This window comes from Corylus avellana, chromosome 2 (assembly GCF_965113065.1).
Source record: "Corylus avellana chromosome 2, dhCorAvel1.hap1.2, whole genome shotgun sequence".
Taxonomy (NCBI): Eukaryota; Viridiplantae; Streptophyta; class Magnoliopsida; order Fagales; family Betulaceae; genus Corylus; species Corylus avellana.
The window spans coordinates 9,327,812-9,347,786 of NC_142491.1; the positions used below are offsets into that span (position 1 = coordinate 9,327,812).

The following is a 19,975-nucleotide window of genomic DNA, read 5'->3' on the forward strand; positions in this document are numbered from 1 at the left end:
AGCAAGATGATAGGTGTTTGTTAAAATGCCCAAGCGACCACGTTGAGAGAGGAGGCCTTCGAATATGAGTTTTTCATTACTATTTGACCCTCCAAAAATAGGTAAGTAATTAGATATTGATCCTTTGATAAGGTTGGCATTCATATTCAGTAACTGGATTGATCATGTTCATTCATTTAATTTTCTAGGAGAAGTAGAAGGGATTATCTTAACGTTGTATCCCCATGATCAACAAATGGATCCGGATTATGAATATAAAGAGGTATGTCTCACTGCTCATTCAATTTTTTATAATTTCTAAGAAAGTTTTGCATCCAAATAGATATATAAATTATTAAATTCTATTTTAATTGACATAGAAAAATAATTATTCTTTATTGTTGATTCTCGTCAAGACAGTAGTTCAAGTATGAAGTTTTGCTCTATAGGTACCGGTACGTCTCGAATGAATATGTCTTCATCTTTGATGCTTGCAGATGGTTCAATAGGCTGGTGCAAATTGTTACAACTTTCTTCATCTGTGTATTCCTGTATATTTAGAGGTGTGTTTTGAAACAATGGTTACCAATTTTGTTTTGTTTTTCTTCTCCTTTTTTTGTTCTTTTCCTCTTTGTGTTGTTTTCTTAGTGAGCAAAGGATGCATTTTTTGGTTGAATTTTTTTTGTGAGTGGCTTTACAATGTTGAATGTTCTAACTTTGTTAATGTAATGAGACCTTTTGCTGGGTTTTTTCCGAGTTGGGCTTGCATTTTGTTATTCAATAACATGACATTTTCTATTATTGAATATGAATAGTCCGATCAAAACTCACTTGATGCGTAGAGATATCCTGACCGTCCATAACAGAATGCAAGCCAAACACATTTGCCCCGAAGAGTCAGGCATATCACCCACTTTGTAGTATAACTATGTAGGCCTTTATGGTCGATTTTTAATGTTCTCTACTATTTTTGTTGCTCTGTAACCTTTTTTGTGTGGAAAGGTAATACACTGGTTTATTTGTTTGTGGTAATCTAAAGGCAAGTTTGGTTGGTTTTTGGGGTTATTAATGTTTTTTTGTTGTTTTTTTTTTACCCCTATTGCTATGGCCTGCAATTTGCGCTGTTTTGATGGTTTCTGCAGATCAACCAATGTGTTGGTTTTCTGGTCCTGTGTCGAATTGTAAGGGTGTGTGTCTTTAGCTATCCCTTGTGTTAAAATTGACGGGAGATCAATTTATGAACCAGAATAGGAGAATCCATGAATCTGAGTTTTGTTTGATGCAAGTAAAGTCTCAAGAAATAAATTCAAAGGTCAGTTTATTGTTACATCATTTCTTTTTGCATCTCCTAATGAGAGAGTCACAGATTGCCTTTCTTCTTCCCAACAACACTTGATTTTCTGTATTTTTCTTTTTTTTTTGGTGTAAATGTTGGCGTTGGGTTCACTGAACGTTTCTATTCTTGTTTGGTTTCCACGGCAAGATGATAGGTGTTTGTTAAAATGTCCAAGAGACCACGTAGCGAGAGGAGGCCTTCGAGTATTTAGTGATTCATTACTATTTGGCATATTGCTAGTCATATGGATTTGACTAATCACTAGGACCCTCAAAAAACAGGTACGTAACTAGATATTGATCCTTTGATAAGGTCGGAATTCATATTGTGACTGCAGACAATTCCATATTATGGACCATTTATGATATTCAGTAATTGGATTGGTCATGTTCATTCATTTAATTTTCTAGGAGAAGAAGTAGATGGGATTATCTTAAGGTTGTATCTCCATGAACAAACTGATCTGGATTATGAATATGAAGAGGTATGTCTTACTGCTCAATCAATTTTTGATAATTGCTAAGAAAGTTTTGCATCCAAATAGATACAGAAATTATTAAATCCTATTTTAACTGATAGAGAAAATAATGATTCTTTATTGTTGAATCTCGTTAAGACTGTAGTTTGAGTACAAAGTTTTGCTCTATAGGTAAATCTCTAATGATTATTTCTCCATCTAATGAAATACCCATGTGAAGTGTTGTTTGTTTTTCCCTTGGTCTTTCCTAAAACTAGTTATGACCCTTTTCAACTTTGTTGGTTATTGCTCATACGCAAAAATATATATATACTTATGCAAATTGTTTTTCAATTTTGAGTTGTTCTGCAGGATTGGTCACTAAGGACATTTGGTCTCTTCCCGGACACAATGAAAAAAATGGGATCACTTCTTATGGATTCATTGAGAATGATTCTAATCTAGTTTATTGCCTATTAGAGAAGTAGAAGCCATTCTGGTGAGATCCTCACGGACAGAAAGATTGCGGTCAATTTGATAATGATTGAGTGACATTGCTTCTTTGGCCCAAACCAAGGAATCCTTTAGATATGACGTAAAATGGATTTTGGTCTACCGTTGATAAGAGATCTCTCTATGAATATATGAAGAGTTTGAAGATGGGGAATGAACAAATGCAGTATCCCCATGAAAGAACTGATCATGATTATTTAATATAAAGTGGTATGTCTCACTACTCATTCAATTTTTATAATTTCTAAGGAATTTGTGTATCCAAATGGATATAGAAAATTTTAAATTCTTCTTTAATTGATTGAGAAAATAATTATTCTTTGTTGTTGATTCTCGTTAAGATAGTAGTTTGAGTACGAAGGTTTGCTCTAATGAATATTTCTCCATCTTTGATGCTTGCAGATGGTTCAAACTTCAAAAGGCCGGTGCAAATTGTTACAACGCTCTAAGTGCTACCTGAAATACCCATGTGGAAGTGCAGTTTGTTTTTCTCTTGCTAATGTATTGTTTACTGTCTTTTTAAGAGAGAACCAAAAGATGCATATTAATGAACAATTTTTCTGGTTAAATGTCTTTTTGTGAGCTAGTTTTACAATGTTTCTCTATATAAAGCTACTACACTATACAATAAAGGGCTTACTCATCTTTACTTCAAAGGAGAAAAGCCATGAACTCTTTGAATTATATTGTTCAAATCGAAAAGAACTACTGTTGATTTGCTTGCAAATACTTTTGGAGATGGTTAAATGGATGAGAACAAATAGATAATGTATGAGTATGGGATTGTTAGAAAATAAAATAGCTTAGGATATTCTTCATTAGGCATGCATCTTTTGATAATCAAGGGCTATTCTGTATGTCATAAATTCATAATTGAAGAACTTAATTAAAGCTCATGAGTACTCCAAGGGACACTAATTTAATTGGTATCCAATATTTTAAGAGAAATGCTATAGGTGCCAAATCTTTTACCAAAAAATAGGTACCACAATGATGTGGAGTTTATTTATTGATACTCGTAACATTTTTTTTTTTATTAATTGTTTTGATCGTCTTCAATGAATAGGCTCCACATCATTTTGGTATCTATCTCGTGGTAAAAAATTTAGTACCCGGCCCTAGCATTTCTCATATTTTAATGAGCTTTTGATACAATAGATCGAACAGTAATTTTGATGAAGCTCTTGATGTATATACAACATTATCATGTAAAATTAAAGAGTCTCTTTGATCTTGTGATTTCGTAGGCCAAAAGTAACGGCGGAGTTAGGAGTTTGATTCACATGAAGCAAAATTATGTGTTGGATTTAATTTGATCTTGGCATGTTCCTTTGCTAAGAGTTTTAGAAGTGTTTAAAATGTTTAATTATTATCCCACAACAAAAATATATTATAATCTTGCATTAGCATGTTAAATGATGTTTTAGAATTAATTTAACCAAAAAAGCATCAAGTAGGGACACAATTTGATTCCGTAAACTTCACACAGACGCCAATGAGGATAACTTGGTCTTGTTTATGATTTCTAAAACCTTTTGGGTTTGAAAATCGTTTGACATGATGAATTCCCTTAAAAGACCTCTTCAACGATGAATTAGACATGGGTTTAGCGTAGTTTCACTTTCTTCCCTTTTTTTTTTACGAAAAAAAAAAATATATTTTGATTTTTATTCATAGACTAGTTTCACTTAACTTGTAATTGGGGCAAGCTAGATTTGCTCTTAATATTTTACGCGGTAGGGTCATAGGGTAATTTATAAGTCACTCTTATGTCATTTTAATGTCCTTTAAAAAATGAGGTAGCTTTTAAAATCATTATTTGATCAAAATCTAATAATGATTAATTGCAAGCGCAATTGTGATTTTATGAGCCACATTATTCTTGAAGGGACACAAAAGTGACTTCTAGCATTACTCCATGGTCATATGCTTGACCTTTTTTTTGGCCACCAAGTTTGGGTGCCCTATTCAAAAATATTATGCAGTTAGTTTCAGAGGAAATCAAATTAAGATCAAAGGCCCAACTGCGCCCACTATATCTTTAATTAAGATTAATGCTATATGTTTTTCATGTATTCTTTAAAATTGATATGCTTTTGTTTCCAAAATGTAGCTCAATCAGTTAGGACCACATCTAATGAAGCGGAGGTCACTAGTTCGAATCTCCCTCCCCCCTCTTGTGCGAACATGTCAAAAAAATTGATATGCTTTTTAAAATTACAATTGAATTTGTATTGAATTTTTGATCAAATGGTAATTTTAAAAATCTCATCATTTTTTGAGGGACACAAGAAATACATAAAAATAACATTTAGCATTACTCCTTAATTAAATCGAGTAATTCTATAAGTCACTTCTGTATCACTCCACGAATGCGGTAACTTTTAAAATTATAATTTGATCAAAATTTAATAATAATCAATCACAAACTCAATAATATTTTAGAAGCCACATTATTTTTAGAGTGACAAAACAGAAACACAAGAGTAACTTCTAACATAACTTTAATATCATAAAGTTTCTACGCTCCGATTAAAATATATATACCAAATCATTATCCCATCACAATTTTATTATGTTGACGGGCACAATCCATAAATCAACTTTTGTTAAAACAAAAAGAAAAGAAGAAGATTTAATAGGGAATTGACAATACGAAACATGCAATTATCAAGTGAATTGGTTCACACAACAAAGTCAATAACTTTTTGACTTAAACGTCTAAATGACCACGGACCACGCAGTTTATAGAACATGTTACATGTTTCAATCCTGCAACTACTCCAATAAAAGACTCGACTCTTGTGTATCAGAGATTGCTTAAACCCAGATTTACTAGAAAATATATTTGAGATTGTTTGAATTTTCTTGGTTGATTTCTGCTTTTGTTTGGCCGATTCATTTCTTTCTGCCGACCATGGTAGTGGGAGAGCTCTTCCTTTCGGCGTTCCTGCAAGTGCTGTTTGACCGACTGGCGTCGCCGGAGTTGCTCAACTTTGCTCGGCGAGAGGGGCTTGGAACGAAGACGGACATGTGGAGAAAAACATTGAAAAGAATTGAGGCGGTCCTTGATGATGCGAATGAGAAGCAGAATGTTGAGAGGGCAGTGAAAGATTGGCTGGATGATCTCAGAGACTTGGCTTACGATGTGGAAGATATACTCGATGAGTTCGCCACAGAAGCTTTGCGCCGGAGATTGACTGGAGGAAATGAGGCCACCACAACTAAGGTACGGAATCTCATTTCTTGTACTTCGACACCTTTTATGATCAAATATAGGATGGAGTCAAAGATACAGGAGATTGATGCTCAATTCAAACATCTTGTGCAACAAAAAGTTGAACTAAATTTGGGGGAAAATGTTCGTAGGAGGTTTCCTGACACAAAACAGAGACTGGCCCCAACTTCTTTAGTGAATGAAGCCCATGTTTATGGCAGGGAAAAAGATAAAAAGGCTGTAATTGATATGCTGCTGCTGACTGAAAACCATTGTGATGCTCAAGTGTCTGTGATTCCTATAATTGGTATGGGTGGGATAGGAAAGACAACTCTTGCCCAGCTTGTGTACAATGATGAAAAAGTGCAAAGTTTTTTTGATCTCAAATCATGGGTTTGTGTTTCTGAAGATTTTGATGCTGTTAGGGTGACAAAAACAGTTCTGAAGTCTATCTCTACGAGCGGTGATGACAATGATCTGAATTTGTTGCAAGTCAAACTAAAGGAGAGACTGAAAGGGAAAAAGTTTCTAGTCGTTCTCGATGATCTTTGGAATGAGAACTATCAGGATTGGACTATTTTACGTGCTCCTTTTGAAGCAGGGGCTCCAGGAAGTACGATTCTCATCACAACTCGCAATAAGGGAGTTTCATTAAAGACAGGTACCATTCCAGCTTACTCTTTGAAAGAGTTGTCAAATGATGTTTGTTTGTCTATATTGGCCCATCATGCATTGGGGGCAAGAGACTTTAGTGGGCATCTAAAACTCAAAGATATCGCTACGGGGATAGTTAGAAGGTGTAAAGGCTCCCCTTTGGCAGCGAAAGTACTCGGAGGCGTCCTACGCAATAAAGTGGATCGTGATGAGTGGGAAGATGTATTGAATAGCAAGATATGGGATATAGCAGAAGTAAAAAGTGAAATTGCTCCAGCTCTTATGTTGAGCTACCACCATCTCCCTTCACATTTAAAGAGGTGCTTTGGGTATTGTTCAATATTTCCCAAGGATTACGTATTTAAGGAGAAGCAGTTAATTCTATTATGGATGGCAGAAGGTATAATTCAGCCACAAGAAGGAAAACGAATGGAAGATTTGGGTAGCAAGTACTTTCATGCTATGGTATCAAGGTCATTTTTCCAACAATCAATGGAGGACGAATCACTTTTTCTTATGCATGACCTCATCAACGATTTGGCTCAATGTGTTGCAGGAGATATATGCTTTCGAATGGAAGATAGAATTGGGGGTAGTAATGGAAGGAAAATTCCTAAAAAGGCTCGGCATGTGTCTTATATGGGTGGCAAATATGATGGCACTGGAAGGTTTGAAGCTTTTCTTGAACTCAAATGTTTACAAACCTTCCTACCTCTTATGGTTCAAGATCCAGGGTACTGTTACTTGGCTCATAATGTTCCTCTGAAATTGTTGCCAAAATTACAGAAGTTAAGGGTGTTCTCTTTAAGCGGATACCGCATATTTGAACTACCAGAATCAATAGGTGATCTCAAGCATCTACGGTTCCTCGACCTTTCATACACTACAATCAAAAGCTTGCCTGAATCAGTAACCACTCTCTACAATTTACAGATATTGATATTGGAGAATTGCCTTTTTTTAAAGAAATTACCTTCAAAGTTTGGAAGCCTAGTCAACTTGCGACATCTCAACATTCTAGGAGCAAATGCATTGGAAGGAATGCCTCCAGAAATAGGTAAATTAACCTATCTCCAATCATTGTCTAACCTAGTTGTGGGAAAAGGTAGTTGTTCTGGGGTAAAAGAGCTAGGGCCTTTGTTACATCTTCGAGAGACACTTTGCATTTCAGGATTACAAAATGTGATTAATCGTGAGGATGCGAGAGACGCTAGGTTAATTGAAAAACGCAATCTCTATGGGTTGTCATTGGAATGGAGTGGTGACTTGGATAAGTCACAAGAAAGAACAAGTGAATTAGAGGTACTTAACATGCTAGAGCCTCACAAGGGCTTGAAAGAGCTCACTATCAGGCACTATGGTGGTGCAGACCTTCCAACTTGGTTAAGAGGCCCTTCTTTTTCTAATATGGTGCTCTTGAGGATTTTGAGTTTTGTGGGGAATATTGCTCTCAACCTTTTAAATCCTTGGAGACTTTGTATTTCAAGAATATGAAGGAATGGGAGAATTGGATTCCTTGTGAAGAATTCCCAAAACTGCGTAAGATTTCTATTACAAGATGTCCTAAGCTAGTGGGTAAGTTACCAAACCACCTTCCTTTACTAGAAAATATTGAGATAAAGAGATGTAGGCAGTTGGTGCTCTCAATTTCAAGCTTTCCGGAACTCTGCAAACTAGAAATTGAGGGATCAAAAGGGGTGGTGCGTAGAAGTAAGATTGACTTCAACTTGCTATGCTTCTCTTCTCTTTCAACAATTTCAGAATTCACATGTAAAATAGAAGGGTTTACCAAGGAAGGATTAACCAACGTGGAAGATTTAACTATTGAATGGTGTAAGGAGCTGACACCCTTGTGGTCAAGTGAGGTGGGATTACTACAACATCTGCCATGTCTTGGTGTTCTGAAGATTCGTCATTGCACCGACCTAATTTCTTTGGCGGCAAAAGAAGTAGAAGAGCAGCTACAACTGGGTTTGCCATCCAAATTGAGAGCAATTGAGATAAGAAATTGCAAGGTATTGGAATCTTTACCCCAAGCAATGATGCACAGGAACAAGTATCTTGAGGATATTCATATTTGTGAGTGTACTTCACTAACATACTTTGCAATAGGGCAACTACCTCCAACTCTAAAGCGGCTAAAGATAGAATATTGTAATATGCTGATTTTGGTGGATGGGGATGTCATCAACAATTGGGGGAGCAACACATCTCTTGAGTACTTGGAAATTGGTTGTTGTCAATCCCTCAAATACCTAACATCAAGTGGGGAATTACCTGCAACACTTAAATACCTCCAAATTTTCAATTGTAACAAGCTGGAGTCGATAGAGAAGAGCTTCCATCACAACTCGTCTCTTGAAGTCATTGATATTAGGAGTTGTGAAAACCTTAAATCCTTACCCGAGAGCATACATAGCCTCAGCAATCTAGATCAGATTTTTATTAATGGATGTCCAACTCTTGTTTCCTTCTCGGATGGAGAGTTGCTCCCTGCCAACTTGAGAGAACTTACAATTTCCAAGTGTGAGAAATTGCAGACTCTACCTAACTGCATACACAACCTCTCCTCTCTTCAACTATTGCAAATACAGGACTGTTCAGGCATTGTATCCTTTCCAGAAGTAGGTTTTCCCACCAACCTAACATCACTTTTTATCCATAATATGGTGTCGTTTAGTGAGGGCTTTTTTGAGTGGGGATTGCACAGGCTTACCTCTCTTAAACAACTTGAAATTGATGGTGGCTCTTCACATCTTGTGTCATTTCCAGAGATGATGCTACCTGCCTCTCTAACCAGCCTCTCCATTAAACACTTCCCGAATTTGAAATACCTGTCTTCCAAAGGCTTTCAATTCCTCACCTCTCTTGAAAAATTGAGTATTGGTCGATGCGAAAAGCTCACATCCTTTCCAGAGGAAGGCCTGCCTCCCTCACTCCTGCAACTTTATATCATCGGTTGTCCTCTGCTTAAAGAACGTTGCAAGAAAGATCGAGGACGAGAGTCGTTCCAGATAGCCCACATCCCTTACGTTCAGATTGATGGGGGTTCATATTATGACCTAAAAGAGCAGAATCAGTGTCTCTCAATTTTATTTAAATGCAAGACAAGTATCAAGAAATGTATTCAAAGGTCAGTATATTGCCATGTCTTTTTATTTTTATTTTTTTGTGGAATGTTGCTATTGTTAGTTTGCATAACACAATCAAAGGTGTTTGTTAAAGTGCTCAAGTGACCTGTGACCATGCAAAGAAAGAATGTTAGGGGAGAATCGCATAAGGAATTTAATAAGAGGACATTAGTATACACGTGTGTACACCACTTCAACCCAAAAGTTTTAGCTAATGTGTTTATGTTCACTTATGTATATTAACTACTCATTTTGTTTATTTTTCTCAATGTGAGACTCAATATCCACATGTGCACTCACAACAAAGAAAGTTACTTGAATATTGAGTTTTTCATTACTAATTGGCATATTGCATTTAATTACAGATTTGGCGAAGCATTGGAACCCTTTGGAGAAAAGGTACTTAACTGAATTTTGATCCTTTGATAATGTTAGTAGCCATACTATGGATGATTTATCATATTCAGTTATTGGATTGATAATGTTCATTCATTTGCAGTTTCTGATTACTCTTTCAATTCTTATAATTGCTAAGGAAGTTGTGGATCCAAATAGGCAGAAATTATTAAATTCTCTTTCAACTGATCAAGAAAATAATTATTCTTTATTTTTAATTCTGGTTAACACAGTAGTTCGACCTGCACATAATTCTCTGAAAAGTGTGAGAGAGGATGTATCTTCAGATTAATGGTCGGTTATGGAGAAACAAAGTAATTAATGTCAGCAAACCATTCAAAAAACACATAAATAAATAATTAATTTCTCACAATTTTATGAGCAGAAAATTTTGATTAGTGAATGTGGAGATGATTGTAAAGGAAAAATGCCATTTCCTATGTGGGACTGTGAAACTACCAAAAAAAAACTCTTTTTTAATCAATTGGTGAATTTAAAATAATTATTATTGAATTTTGATTTATTAATAATTTAAAAAATCACGTTACATATGGAGGACTCTAGTCTTTCTTCTAGCATTACTCAACTTTAAAACCAAAACTGGCATATCCTTGTTGATAATAAATTATCAGTGACAACACCTATATCTTTGATGCTTGCAGATGGTTCAAAAGGCTAGTGCAAATTGTTACAACTTTCTCCATCTGTGTTTTCCTGTATACTTAGAGGTGTGCAACTTTATTTTGAAACAATGGTTGCCAATTTTGTTATGTTTTTCTACTCCTTTTTGGTTCTTTTCCTCTTTGTATTGTTTTCTCGGTAAGCAAAGGATGCATTAATGGACAACGGAATACAGTAAACATTTTTTGGTTGAACTGTTTTTTTGTGAGCGGCTTTACAATGTTTTTTCTCTACATTGAGAATATTCTAACATCCTTAATGTTGTTAGGGAGAAAATCGGTAACTAGGTTTTGCCAATTTTAATACGCCACCACGAAGGGTTCGTCGCTCTAAATAAAAGCTGGAATGGCTCCAAGGCCTGCAGAAGGGACAGCTGTCAAGTCCCGTGGTTCGCCACATGAACCATACTACCCTCAGGGTCCGCTACGCTGAACCTCTTCGCGTACATCCCTGCTAAGCATCAGGGGCCGCCTAGCCCAATCTGGTTCGTGTTAGCAAGCCACCTCGTGAAAACGACAAACAGTACGAGAAGGTTCTGAGGTGTGCCATGCTCTTACCAACCAATATCTGATCCGGACAGCAGTAATGATCACGTCATACAGGGTATCCCATCGGTACGTCCCATCCTGGCAGAAAGTATGGGCGCCATGTCCACTCACGCAAGGGATGGCCACATCCTGCACAGGCTGCGCCGACCTCGCCCACAGCGACCCATGCGTCACGGTATAAGCAAAGCACTCTCGGCATTGATCTCGAGGAAATCGAATGGAATGAAGGGCCACTAGGGGTTGTCCGATTGAATGGCCAAGTATGGCCACATCCTGCAGAGGCTGCGCCGACCTCGCCCACAGCGACCCACGCATCACGGTATAAGCAAAGCACTCTTGGCACTGATCTCGAGGACATCGAATGGAGGATAATGAAGGGCCACTAGGGGTTGTCCGATTGAATGGCCAAGTAGGACTTTGACCATGTAATACGCATATGTATAAAAGGAAATCCATTTTTAATAAGAACAGGAAGCATATTCAGATAATACTCTTCTTCTACCCTCTTCACTGTGTGAACCCTTGTCTATATTTTCATTAATCCTAGCTGTTTAGCTGCCTAGTGCGTTTTAGCTTAAATCCCTCCGTGACCGGAAACTGTGTTAGCAAATGTAAAGAAACCTTTTGGTGGGTTTTTGACGACATTTTGTTATTCAATAACATGACATTTTCTATTATTGAATAGGAATAGTCCGATCAAAACCCACTTGATGCTAGAGATATCCTGACCGTCCATAACAGGATGCAAGCCAAACACATTTTCCCTGAAGAGTCATGCATGATATCACCCACTTTGTAGTGTAAACTATGTAGGCCTTTATGGTAGATTTTTGTTGCTCTCTAACCTTTTCTATGTGGAAAGGTAATACACTGGTTTATTGTTTGTTGTAATCTAAAGGCAAATTTCGGTATACAACTAGGAATGAGGAACTTTGTTGTTTGTTGGGTGTTGATAAGGTGATTCTGGTTTGCTTGGTTGGTTTTTGGGGTTATTAATGTTTTTTTGTTGTCTTGTTTTTTTCCCCTATTGTTATGGCCTGTTTTGATGGCTTTGTTTTTCTACTCTTTTTTTTTTTTTTTTTTTTTAGCTTGGTTGGTTTTGGGTACATATACCTCACGGATTAACCCCTCCATCCCCTCCATCTGATCACAACCGAACTTGGTGTGTGGAGAACAATTTGGAACGTTCTATCAATCCCATTAATTTGAAGGCACTCTTTTATCTGTGTAAAAGCATCATACAAAACTAGTTGCCCCTTACCATTCACTATGAACAACTCTCCCCTTTTCCAAAACCCCAGCGGCCTTTTCAAATCCGTTGAGAGTCCAATGGTAGCAAGTCTAGTCCATGATTCCTTCGCACCAAATTCGAGCAAAACCCATATCTCCAAATCACATTTTGGATTACCAGAAAAAAGCCAAAAAAAGCAACATGCCCATTTAAGACGGTTATAGTACTACTTCTCTCCCGGTAATCTAAGAGATCCGGAAGTGGCGTTGTTCGTAACACCTCATCACTAAAGTCAAAAACAGCGATGTTACAATCTGACAACCACCAGATAAAGACCCCGTCTAACGCCACAGTCCACGAATAGCTTTGACGAAGAAAAGAAAAGATCGTTGATCTGGATACGTCAAGCACTCTCCAAGATCCGCCGCTTATGCTGTATACTTCCAAGAAGCACCTTCTATGCCCTTTTTGAAACAGATTCTTGGCATCCAAACATGCCTAAGAGAAATTAGAGACAGACTATGATGAACTTTTCTGCTTTTAAAAAGGAGAACTTGTTCCGACTCTCCCAAATCTTGCAAATTGCTACTTGACTATAATTTTTTTTTTTTTTTTTCAATTTTTTCAAAACTATAAAAACCTCCATAATTATCCTCTAAAAAGCCTCTAATTATACAACACCATTGAATGGCACCTGCCCGGTACGACTCTATCAACAAACCATTTTCAATGCACCCTTTTGAGTTCTTGTCAATGTTATAACTTATGGGAAAAGTGAAGAGAGTGGCGAGAAAGATAAAAAAAAATTGGTAAGGAGTACTCTGCTTTTCTCTTTTGTTTTCTGTTCTTAAAATAAAAATGTTAACAACCAATTTAAAACATAAAACACTCAAAATTAACCTGAACACTCTCACAGTATCCTTACGATTGAATCCAAAGTATAATCACATGCTGATGTCAACAACAACAGTTCAAACTTAGAAAATATCATCATGAGAAACAATTTTTTTCAATGGTTATGAAATGAAAACGATGGCAAACAATAGTCCTGTAGGGAGACAGCAGGGAAACACAACACCATACAAAAACATAAAAACATATCCACAGCAAGATAAAGTCAAACCCAGAGAGTCAACACAAAGCACTGGTCACCCAAGAGAAAAACATTTTCAGAGAAATCCAAAGATAAAATAAAATTGCTGTTGGCCAAAGAGGGGTAAAAGCAGAAAAAGAGCACAGTTTAAGTCTTAACATGTAAGACAATGTCCTAAAAAAATGCAAATAACATCCCTGTTTTGAAAAATGTCAAATCTGATTAGCAAACTGACAGGCAAAACATTATGATAAGGTTTTTCTCCGTCACAATTTGCTTCCCCCTTAATAGAAGCTTGAAAAGAAAATGTTATGATGGTTGTCTCAAGAAAAATAGAAATGAAGAATCCAAATGCTATTCAGTAAAAATAAAAAAATAAAAATAAAAATAGAAATAAAGGTTCCAAGAAAGAAGAAAAAGGCAATGAGGAAAATAACTTGAAATTTTCCAAGTCATAACAAACAATTCAACTGTTTCAACTAAAACACAAGTTCTTTTGGAGGATTCCCATATTTTTGTCACAGATAGGGCAATGATGAATCTCATAAATAACAGAGAAGACAGTAAAACAATGACATGGAAGAACAATAATATTTTCCACCTATGACGCTTGTAAAAGCTCCAGAAAAATCCAAACATAAAGTCATTCCCTATTTTATATTATAGTAATTTTGAATGTGATTTTCCAAACCCTATGGATCCAATACCTCCTTAAAAAGTTCAATCAACCATGTTCAAACTAACCAACCAATGGATAATTTCAAAAAATAGCATTTCTCTACAATTTGGCTCACAATATGGAATGCTTCTGTCATTTCACTGATCTGAATTCTGCATAATACCATTTGCATATGAAAATGCATGCCATCAAATATCAGAACTTTGATTGATACGCATATCAAACCTACCAAAGCCAACAAAATGGCTCCTAAAGAAAATTTACAGTCAACATTAGTACAAAACATACCTACCCAAAAGAAAAACTTGGAAAACAAATACCTCACGGATTAACCCCTCCCTAGACCGCAACAGAACTCTTGGTGTGGAGAACAATTTGGAAAGATCTCTTAATTGCATCAATTTGAAGATTCTTTTTTGTGCGTGTAAAAGGATCATACAAGACCAACTGCCCCTCACTACTCTCCATGAACAACTCCCCTCTTCTCCAAAACCCCAATGGCATTTCCAAACCCATTGGGAGTCCAATGGTAGTAAGTCTAGTCCACGATTCCTTAACACCAAATTCAAGCAAAACCCATATCTCCAAAGAACATTTTGCATGCATCCCAGAACCAGCAAATGCCAACAAAGTGACATGCCCGTTTAACAAGCTTATGTTAATGCTCTCCCAATAACTCGACAGACGAGGAAGCGGCATCGTTCGGAACACCTCGTCGCTGAAGTCGAAAACAACGATGTCATGACCCGGCATCCACCAGATAAAAGCCCCATCTAACGCCAAGGTCCCGGAACAGATCAGAAAACCAAAAAACATGGGCACCTCCAGGTCAAGCAGTCTCCAAGATCCGCCGCTTAAGCTGTATACTTCAACGTATTTATTCATATGAAAAAAGTTCTCTATACCCTTCGTTTGAAACTCGATTATAAGAATTCTCACCACCTTGAAATCGTTAGATCTCGAGTCGAAACCGAACCCCAAACAGGACCCAAATACATCACGCACGCGAAAAGTCACGGGCGGAAGAGCCTTGAGCCCCACCGATGGGGTGGCCGGATTCCAGAGATAGACGTCACTGGTTCGGAACTTGTGAAGGCATAACAAGCCCTTACAGGAGGCGACGAGCTTGAGGGTATGAGGGATCTGGTCCACAGAATCCAGGGTCTTGTAAGAGAGAAAAGAGAGCACTTCCCTTTTTGTAATGAATTTCTCCGTGCCTTTCACGAGGAGGAGAAGGTGATTGGGAGTTTCTTGGGAAATCAAAATTGAGTAGTTGAGGGGATTATGGGAGAAGAAATCTGGGTTTCCAATCATTTCAAGCCAGGATTTGGAGACGCACCTGAATCGGATTAGGGATTTTGGAGGCACCCTGCAGAGGATTTTCAGCATCAACTCCTCAGGCAAATAGGTTGACATTTCTCCCAAATTCTGCTCCCTGCTTCCCTCCTCTGCTACGCTCTAAATAAGCTTTCGAATACATTTTGCTGACATCATCTTGCTCCTCAACGTGTTCATCAATGCTACCTTCGTCATCACCATCATATTGAGGTGGACCAGCACACGAACTGTGGGGCCAGATGTATCTTTAGGTCAATGGAGAAACAAAGTAAATGTCAAAATACTCATAAATAAATAATAAATGATATAAATTTCCTCCATCAGAGAAAATGGTGGAAATTTCTTCTAAACGATTCTAATAGATGTCAAATAACCTCATGTGATATGAAATTATGATTATTTTCAGTTTAAATAAATTAGATTCGGTTAGTTATATTGGAGGATATTTTTGTCCTCTTAAAAAATGAAAAAAAAAAAAAAAAAATACCCCTCACATATAACTAACTAACTAACTGAATATTATCCCGTTCAAATGAATTGGAGATGATCTTATTCGATCCCATCACAGATTCTAAAATATTAGATTCTGATATTTTAAAATTTGAGTTATCCATTACATCTAACAGTTCAAATAAATGCAAAGATTTGTGTGTTACCAACACAAATGGGTTTGGCATGTTAAAAACTAAAATTAAATGTCTCGTAACACTCAAACATCTGCATTTATTTAGACAGTTAGATACAATGGAAGGCTCACATTTTAGAAAATCTGAGAGAATCTCAATCATGTGACATGCACATATATTTTTTTTAACATTCTTAACCATCATTTATTATCCTTCTACAAACCTAGAATCCAAACATTAATTTTTGAGGAACCCAAATATGTTAAAGCATTCACATTGGTTTATATATACTTTTATGCAAAATGGCTAATCAAAACTTACTTTATCTAGTTTATCTAATGAATTTTAAAAGACACCACACATTCGATTATCTATTTTTTTTATCCATATCATTTAAATTTTATTTTGGGTTAAATACTATTCTAGTATATGTGGTTTGCACCAAAATCAAATAACCACCTAAGTTTTCAAAAATATCGCAAATGGTACTTGTGGTAAACTAATAAACCCACTTGGTACTCTTTCAAGATTCTATTAAGTTTTTTAACGGAACGCCACATCACCCTTACACGTGGGCGTCATGTGGCGTGATACCTGAATTTTTGGATGTCACGTCATATTTTATTTTATTTAAAAAAAAAAAAAAAAAAACGCTAGGGTGGCCGAACCACCCCCAGGCCGAACGGGGTGGGCGGCCACCCCCTATGGGCCACCCTCTATGGGGTGGTTTGGCCACCCCAGCTTCTTTTTTTTTTTGGATTTTTTTTTAAAAAATAAAATAAAATATGATGTGGGACCCAAAAACCTAGGTACCACGCCATGTGGCGCCCACGTATAAGAATGATGTGGCGTTCCGTTAAAAAACTTAACGGAATCTTAACAGAAGTACCAAGTGGGTTTATTGGCTTACAACATGTACCATTTGTGATATTTTTGAAAACCTATGTGACAATTTGATTTTGGTGCAAACCACAAGTACTGGAATAGTATTTAACCATTTAAAAAAAAAAAAAAAAAAAAATTATAAGGATTGTATTTTTCATAAAGATCTTATTTTTCAACTTTTGAAAAAAAGAGATGTGGATAGAAATAGTAGGAGAAAATTTTCGAAAAAGACAGGTGTAGAGAGAGAAATAGTATATTAATGAGATGGATGCGTGAATAGCATATGTAGCAGTGCATTGTTCACAAATGCAACAAAAATGTATTTTGCATTTGAGATACATAATCCGATGTATAGGATTTTTTAGTGTTATGCTTATCTATTTTAAATAAAAGTAAGAGATGACTAAGACATTGTGAGTCCTCTTAGAGGATAGTTGACATTTATTAGAGTAGACTTGAAGGAAATTTCCTTCGAACCAATTTGAATGAAATTTGTATCTAATAATAAATTTCTCACCATTTTATCCACTGAAAAATTTTATAGGTGAAAGCAGAGAGATTGATAATTTTGAGGAGATATTGTCATATTGACAATTAGTTAGGAGTTTGATAGAAGTATGAACTTTTTCAAGAAAAAAAAAAAAGTTTTAAAGTAACATAAAATAAAAATAGTTTTGATTTTTGATTTTTTGGTTTTGAATTATTTGTCAGTATTTTTGTCCTAAAAAAAACCTATAAAAAACAAAGATTGATATATTATTTGTTCGTACAAACTATTGTTTATTATTAATGTTAGAAATTTGTTTGTTAAGTCATTTAATGTAAAGAGTCGTGATTGGGAGTACGCCTGGCGTGCATCAACATCTTTACCCTAATGTAAAACTTTCAGCGAATAAAAAGGAAGAAAACAAATTAGAGAGATCAACATAATAATATAACCATTTTATTAGAATATAAAAGACCAATGACCCAAAAAATAAAAAATAAAATTCTTTTGAGAGATTTTTTTTAACTTACTCTTATAAGTGGCAAGTGTCATTCAGCATGTTTGAATTTCTTAAAAATCAATATTTAAATTCTAAGGTTAATACAATGGCAATAAATAACTGTTAAGAATATTAAAAAAAATGTCTAAAAAGTACACTTGACATTTATTAGAATAGGTTAAAAAAAAATTCTCAAAACTGGAAATTTATGTCCCCAAAAAAATAAAATAAATTGCTATAATAGAGACTTTTCATGGCCTACTTAATGTTCAACAATTTTTTTTTTTTAAAAAAAAAGCACTTAATGTTCAAAAAAAAAAAGGGGGGGGGGGGGGTGGGGAATTACATTTATTTCTCTCAATCTGCCACCTTTATTGCAATGTTATTTTAATATTTCAATTTTGTTAATGTATCCCACTAATCATAAATGCCTTGCATTTAAAAAATTAAAAAAAAAAAAAATTATAGTTTTTTTGGTTTTTGAATTTCTTTAGGGATAAATGCAAAATTGGTCTATGTGGTTGGCCTAAATTATAAATCACTCCCTATGGTATAACAAATAATTTATAGCTCCATATCGTTGGCCTAAATTACAAATCAGTACTTGTGGTATAAAAAATAATTTATAGATCTTTAGGGTAGGCCAAAATAATAGTTTACTACTTGAAATCAATTTTTGTTAGGTAACTTAACAGAATTTATTACTTTGTCACAAAATACCCAATAAAAACGTGATAATATGCGTTATTATGAATTTCTAACTTTAAAAAATGGCAACTAGGATTTTTTACATCATTTTAGGACGCCATCTAAAATTACACATCAACCCTTACTCCACGTCATACTGTTACCGGAAATTAACATATTCTCTTCTATCCCAAAAATTTTACTCCGTATGTAACCCTTCCTCATTTTCATCTTTCTCACCACAATTTGAAAGTATTTTGCAAGAATTTGACAGTTGCATTCTATAAAGTAGTATGATGTGGAGTGATGGCTAATATATAATCTTAGTTGACATCCTAAAATGATGTGGAAAATCCTAGTCATCACTTTTGAATGTTGGAAATTAACACGTATCACGTTTTTAATTGGGTATGACACGACAAAGTAACAAATTTTGTGAATTTACTTAACAAAAATTAATTTCAGGGAGTAAACTATTATTTTGGCTTACCCTAAGAGCCTATAAATTATTTTTATAACATAGGGAGTGATTTGTAATTTAGGCCAACTATAAGGACTATAAATTATTTTTTTATACCACATTGAGTAATTTGTAATTTAAATCAACCACATGGACAAATTTTACATTTATCCTAATTTTTTATTTAAGAGGGTGGTATTATTATTTTTAGTTGTGGAAATGAGACATTATAACTCAATGGTAGATTAATAAATTACATTAATTAATTCCTCTAAAATACTGATGAGATATTACAAATTAAGTGGTAAATCGAGGGCTAAGTGTTGTAGTCTCTAAAAAGAAAATAAGACAAAAAAATGTATATCAAATAAGAAGAAACGAAATAAGGAATAAAGTAATTTCATCAACATTCTCATGAACATCAAAAGATGCAGCACTTCCAACAATTTTTCTTAAATTTAGGAAATGAGTAGTTGAAAAATTCGTATAACACAGTTCGTAGGAAATTAAGAAGCATGCTAAGTACTCTATGATGTTTTCCGAGTGTCCTTTGTGAATATTATTTTTTTTAAAAGTAAAAAATTAACTAGGGGACATGCACAAGTCAACCTCTTAATTTAATTTTAGATAAAAAAAAAATTACAAATAAATAAATAAAGGCAAAACTCTTTCTTCCTTTGGCGGCCTGCACAGAGAGAAAGACAACTCTGGACTTGTCCGGCGTCTGATTGTTGCTCCTCTAATCCATCCATCTTCTTCTTCATCATCATCATATGGATGTATCTTCAGATTAATGGAGAAACAAAGTAATGTCAGCAAACCATTCAAAAAAACACATAAATAAATAATAAATTTCTCACAACTTTACCTGCAGAAAAATTGTTATTGGTGAATGTGGAGGCGATCGTTTTATATAATTTTGTTCAAAGCATGGAAAGGCAGAGGGTAGTCTTTGCAAACAAAAATATCTGCAATTTATACTGCAAGTAACAATTGGGGTATCACTTTAAAAAACTTATTTGGCATAGAACATCACTAACTGCAATACAGAAAAAGCAATGGCAATGCATTTTAATGC

General features: G+C 35.3%; 2 protein-coding genes and 1 long non-coding RNA gene across 7 annotated transcripts; 2 read left to right on the top strand and 1 right to left on the bottom strand.

Annotated features, from left to right (window-relative positions):
- Window positions 1-455: 455 nt before the first annotated feature.
- Window positions 456-2,998, top strand: LOC132185870 (uncharacterized). 5 transcript variants are annotated; one of them, XR_015911348.1, is made up of 5 exons: window positions 456-542; window positions 1,463-1,596; window positions 1,726-1,799; window positions 2,145-2,495; window positions 2,688-2,998. It is a non-coding gene; the product is annotated as an uncharacterized LOC132185870 (long non-coding RNA). The 5 variants fall into 5 exon arrangements; XR_015911346.1 differs by adding an exon at window positions 1,122-1,291 and having other exon boundaries at window positions 462-542; window positions 1,726-2,495; XR_015911347.1 differs by adding an exon at window positions 1,122-1,291 and having other exon boundaries at window positions 462-542; window positions 1,470-1,596; window positions 1,726-2,495.
- Window positions 2,999-5,137: 2,139 nt separating this feature from the next.
- Window positions 5,138-11,390, top strand: LOC132168047 (putative disease resistance RPP13-like protein 1). The gene is given in 5 exon segments (XM_088512879.1): window positions 5,138-7,579; window positions 7,582-9,289; window positions 9,653-9,686; window positions 10,346-10,411; window positions 10,633-11,390. Coding segments are annotated over 5 exon segments (4,200 nt in total). The 5' UTR covers window positions 5,138-5,202; the 3' UTR covers window positions 10,648-11,390.
- A 2,718-nt stretch (window positions 11,391-14,108) lies between these two features.
- On the bottom strand, window positions 14,109-15,476 carry LOC132190238 (F-box protein CPR1). Its single transcript, XM_059605166.2, has one exon. It carries the CDS (start codon window positions 15,329-15,331, stop codon window positions 14,255-14,257), a length of 1,077 nt encoding a protein of 358 aa, XP_059461149.1. The 5' UTR covers window positions 15,332-15,476; the 3' UTR covers window positions 14,109-14,254.
- Between the last annotated feature and the right edge of the window lie 4,499 nt (window positions 15,477-19,975).

Excerpts from the sequence above, each read along its gene's own strand:
- LOC132190238 (XM_059605166.2), bottom strand. The coding sequence starts at position 15,331 with ATGTCAACCTATTTGCCTGAGGAGTTGATGCTGAAAATCCTCTGCAGG.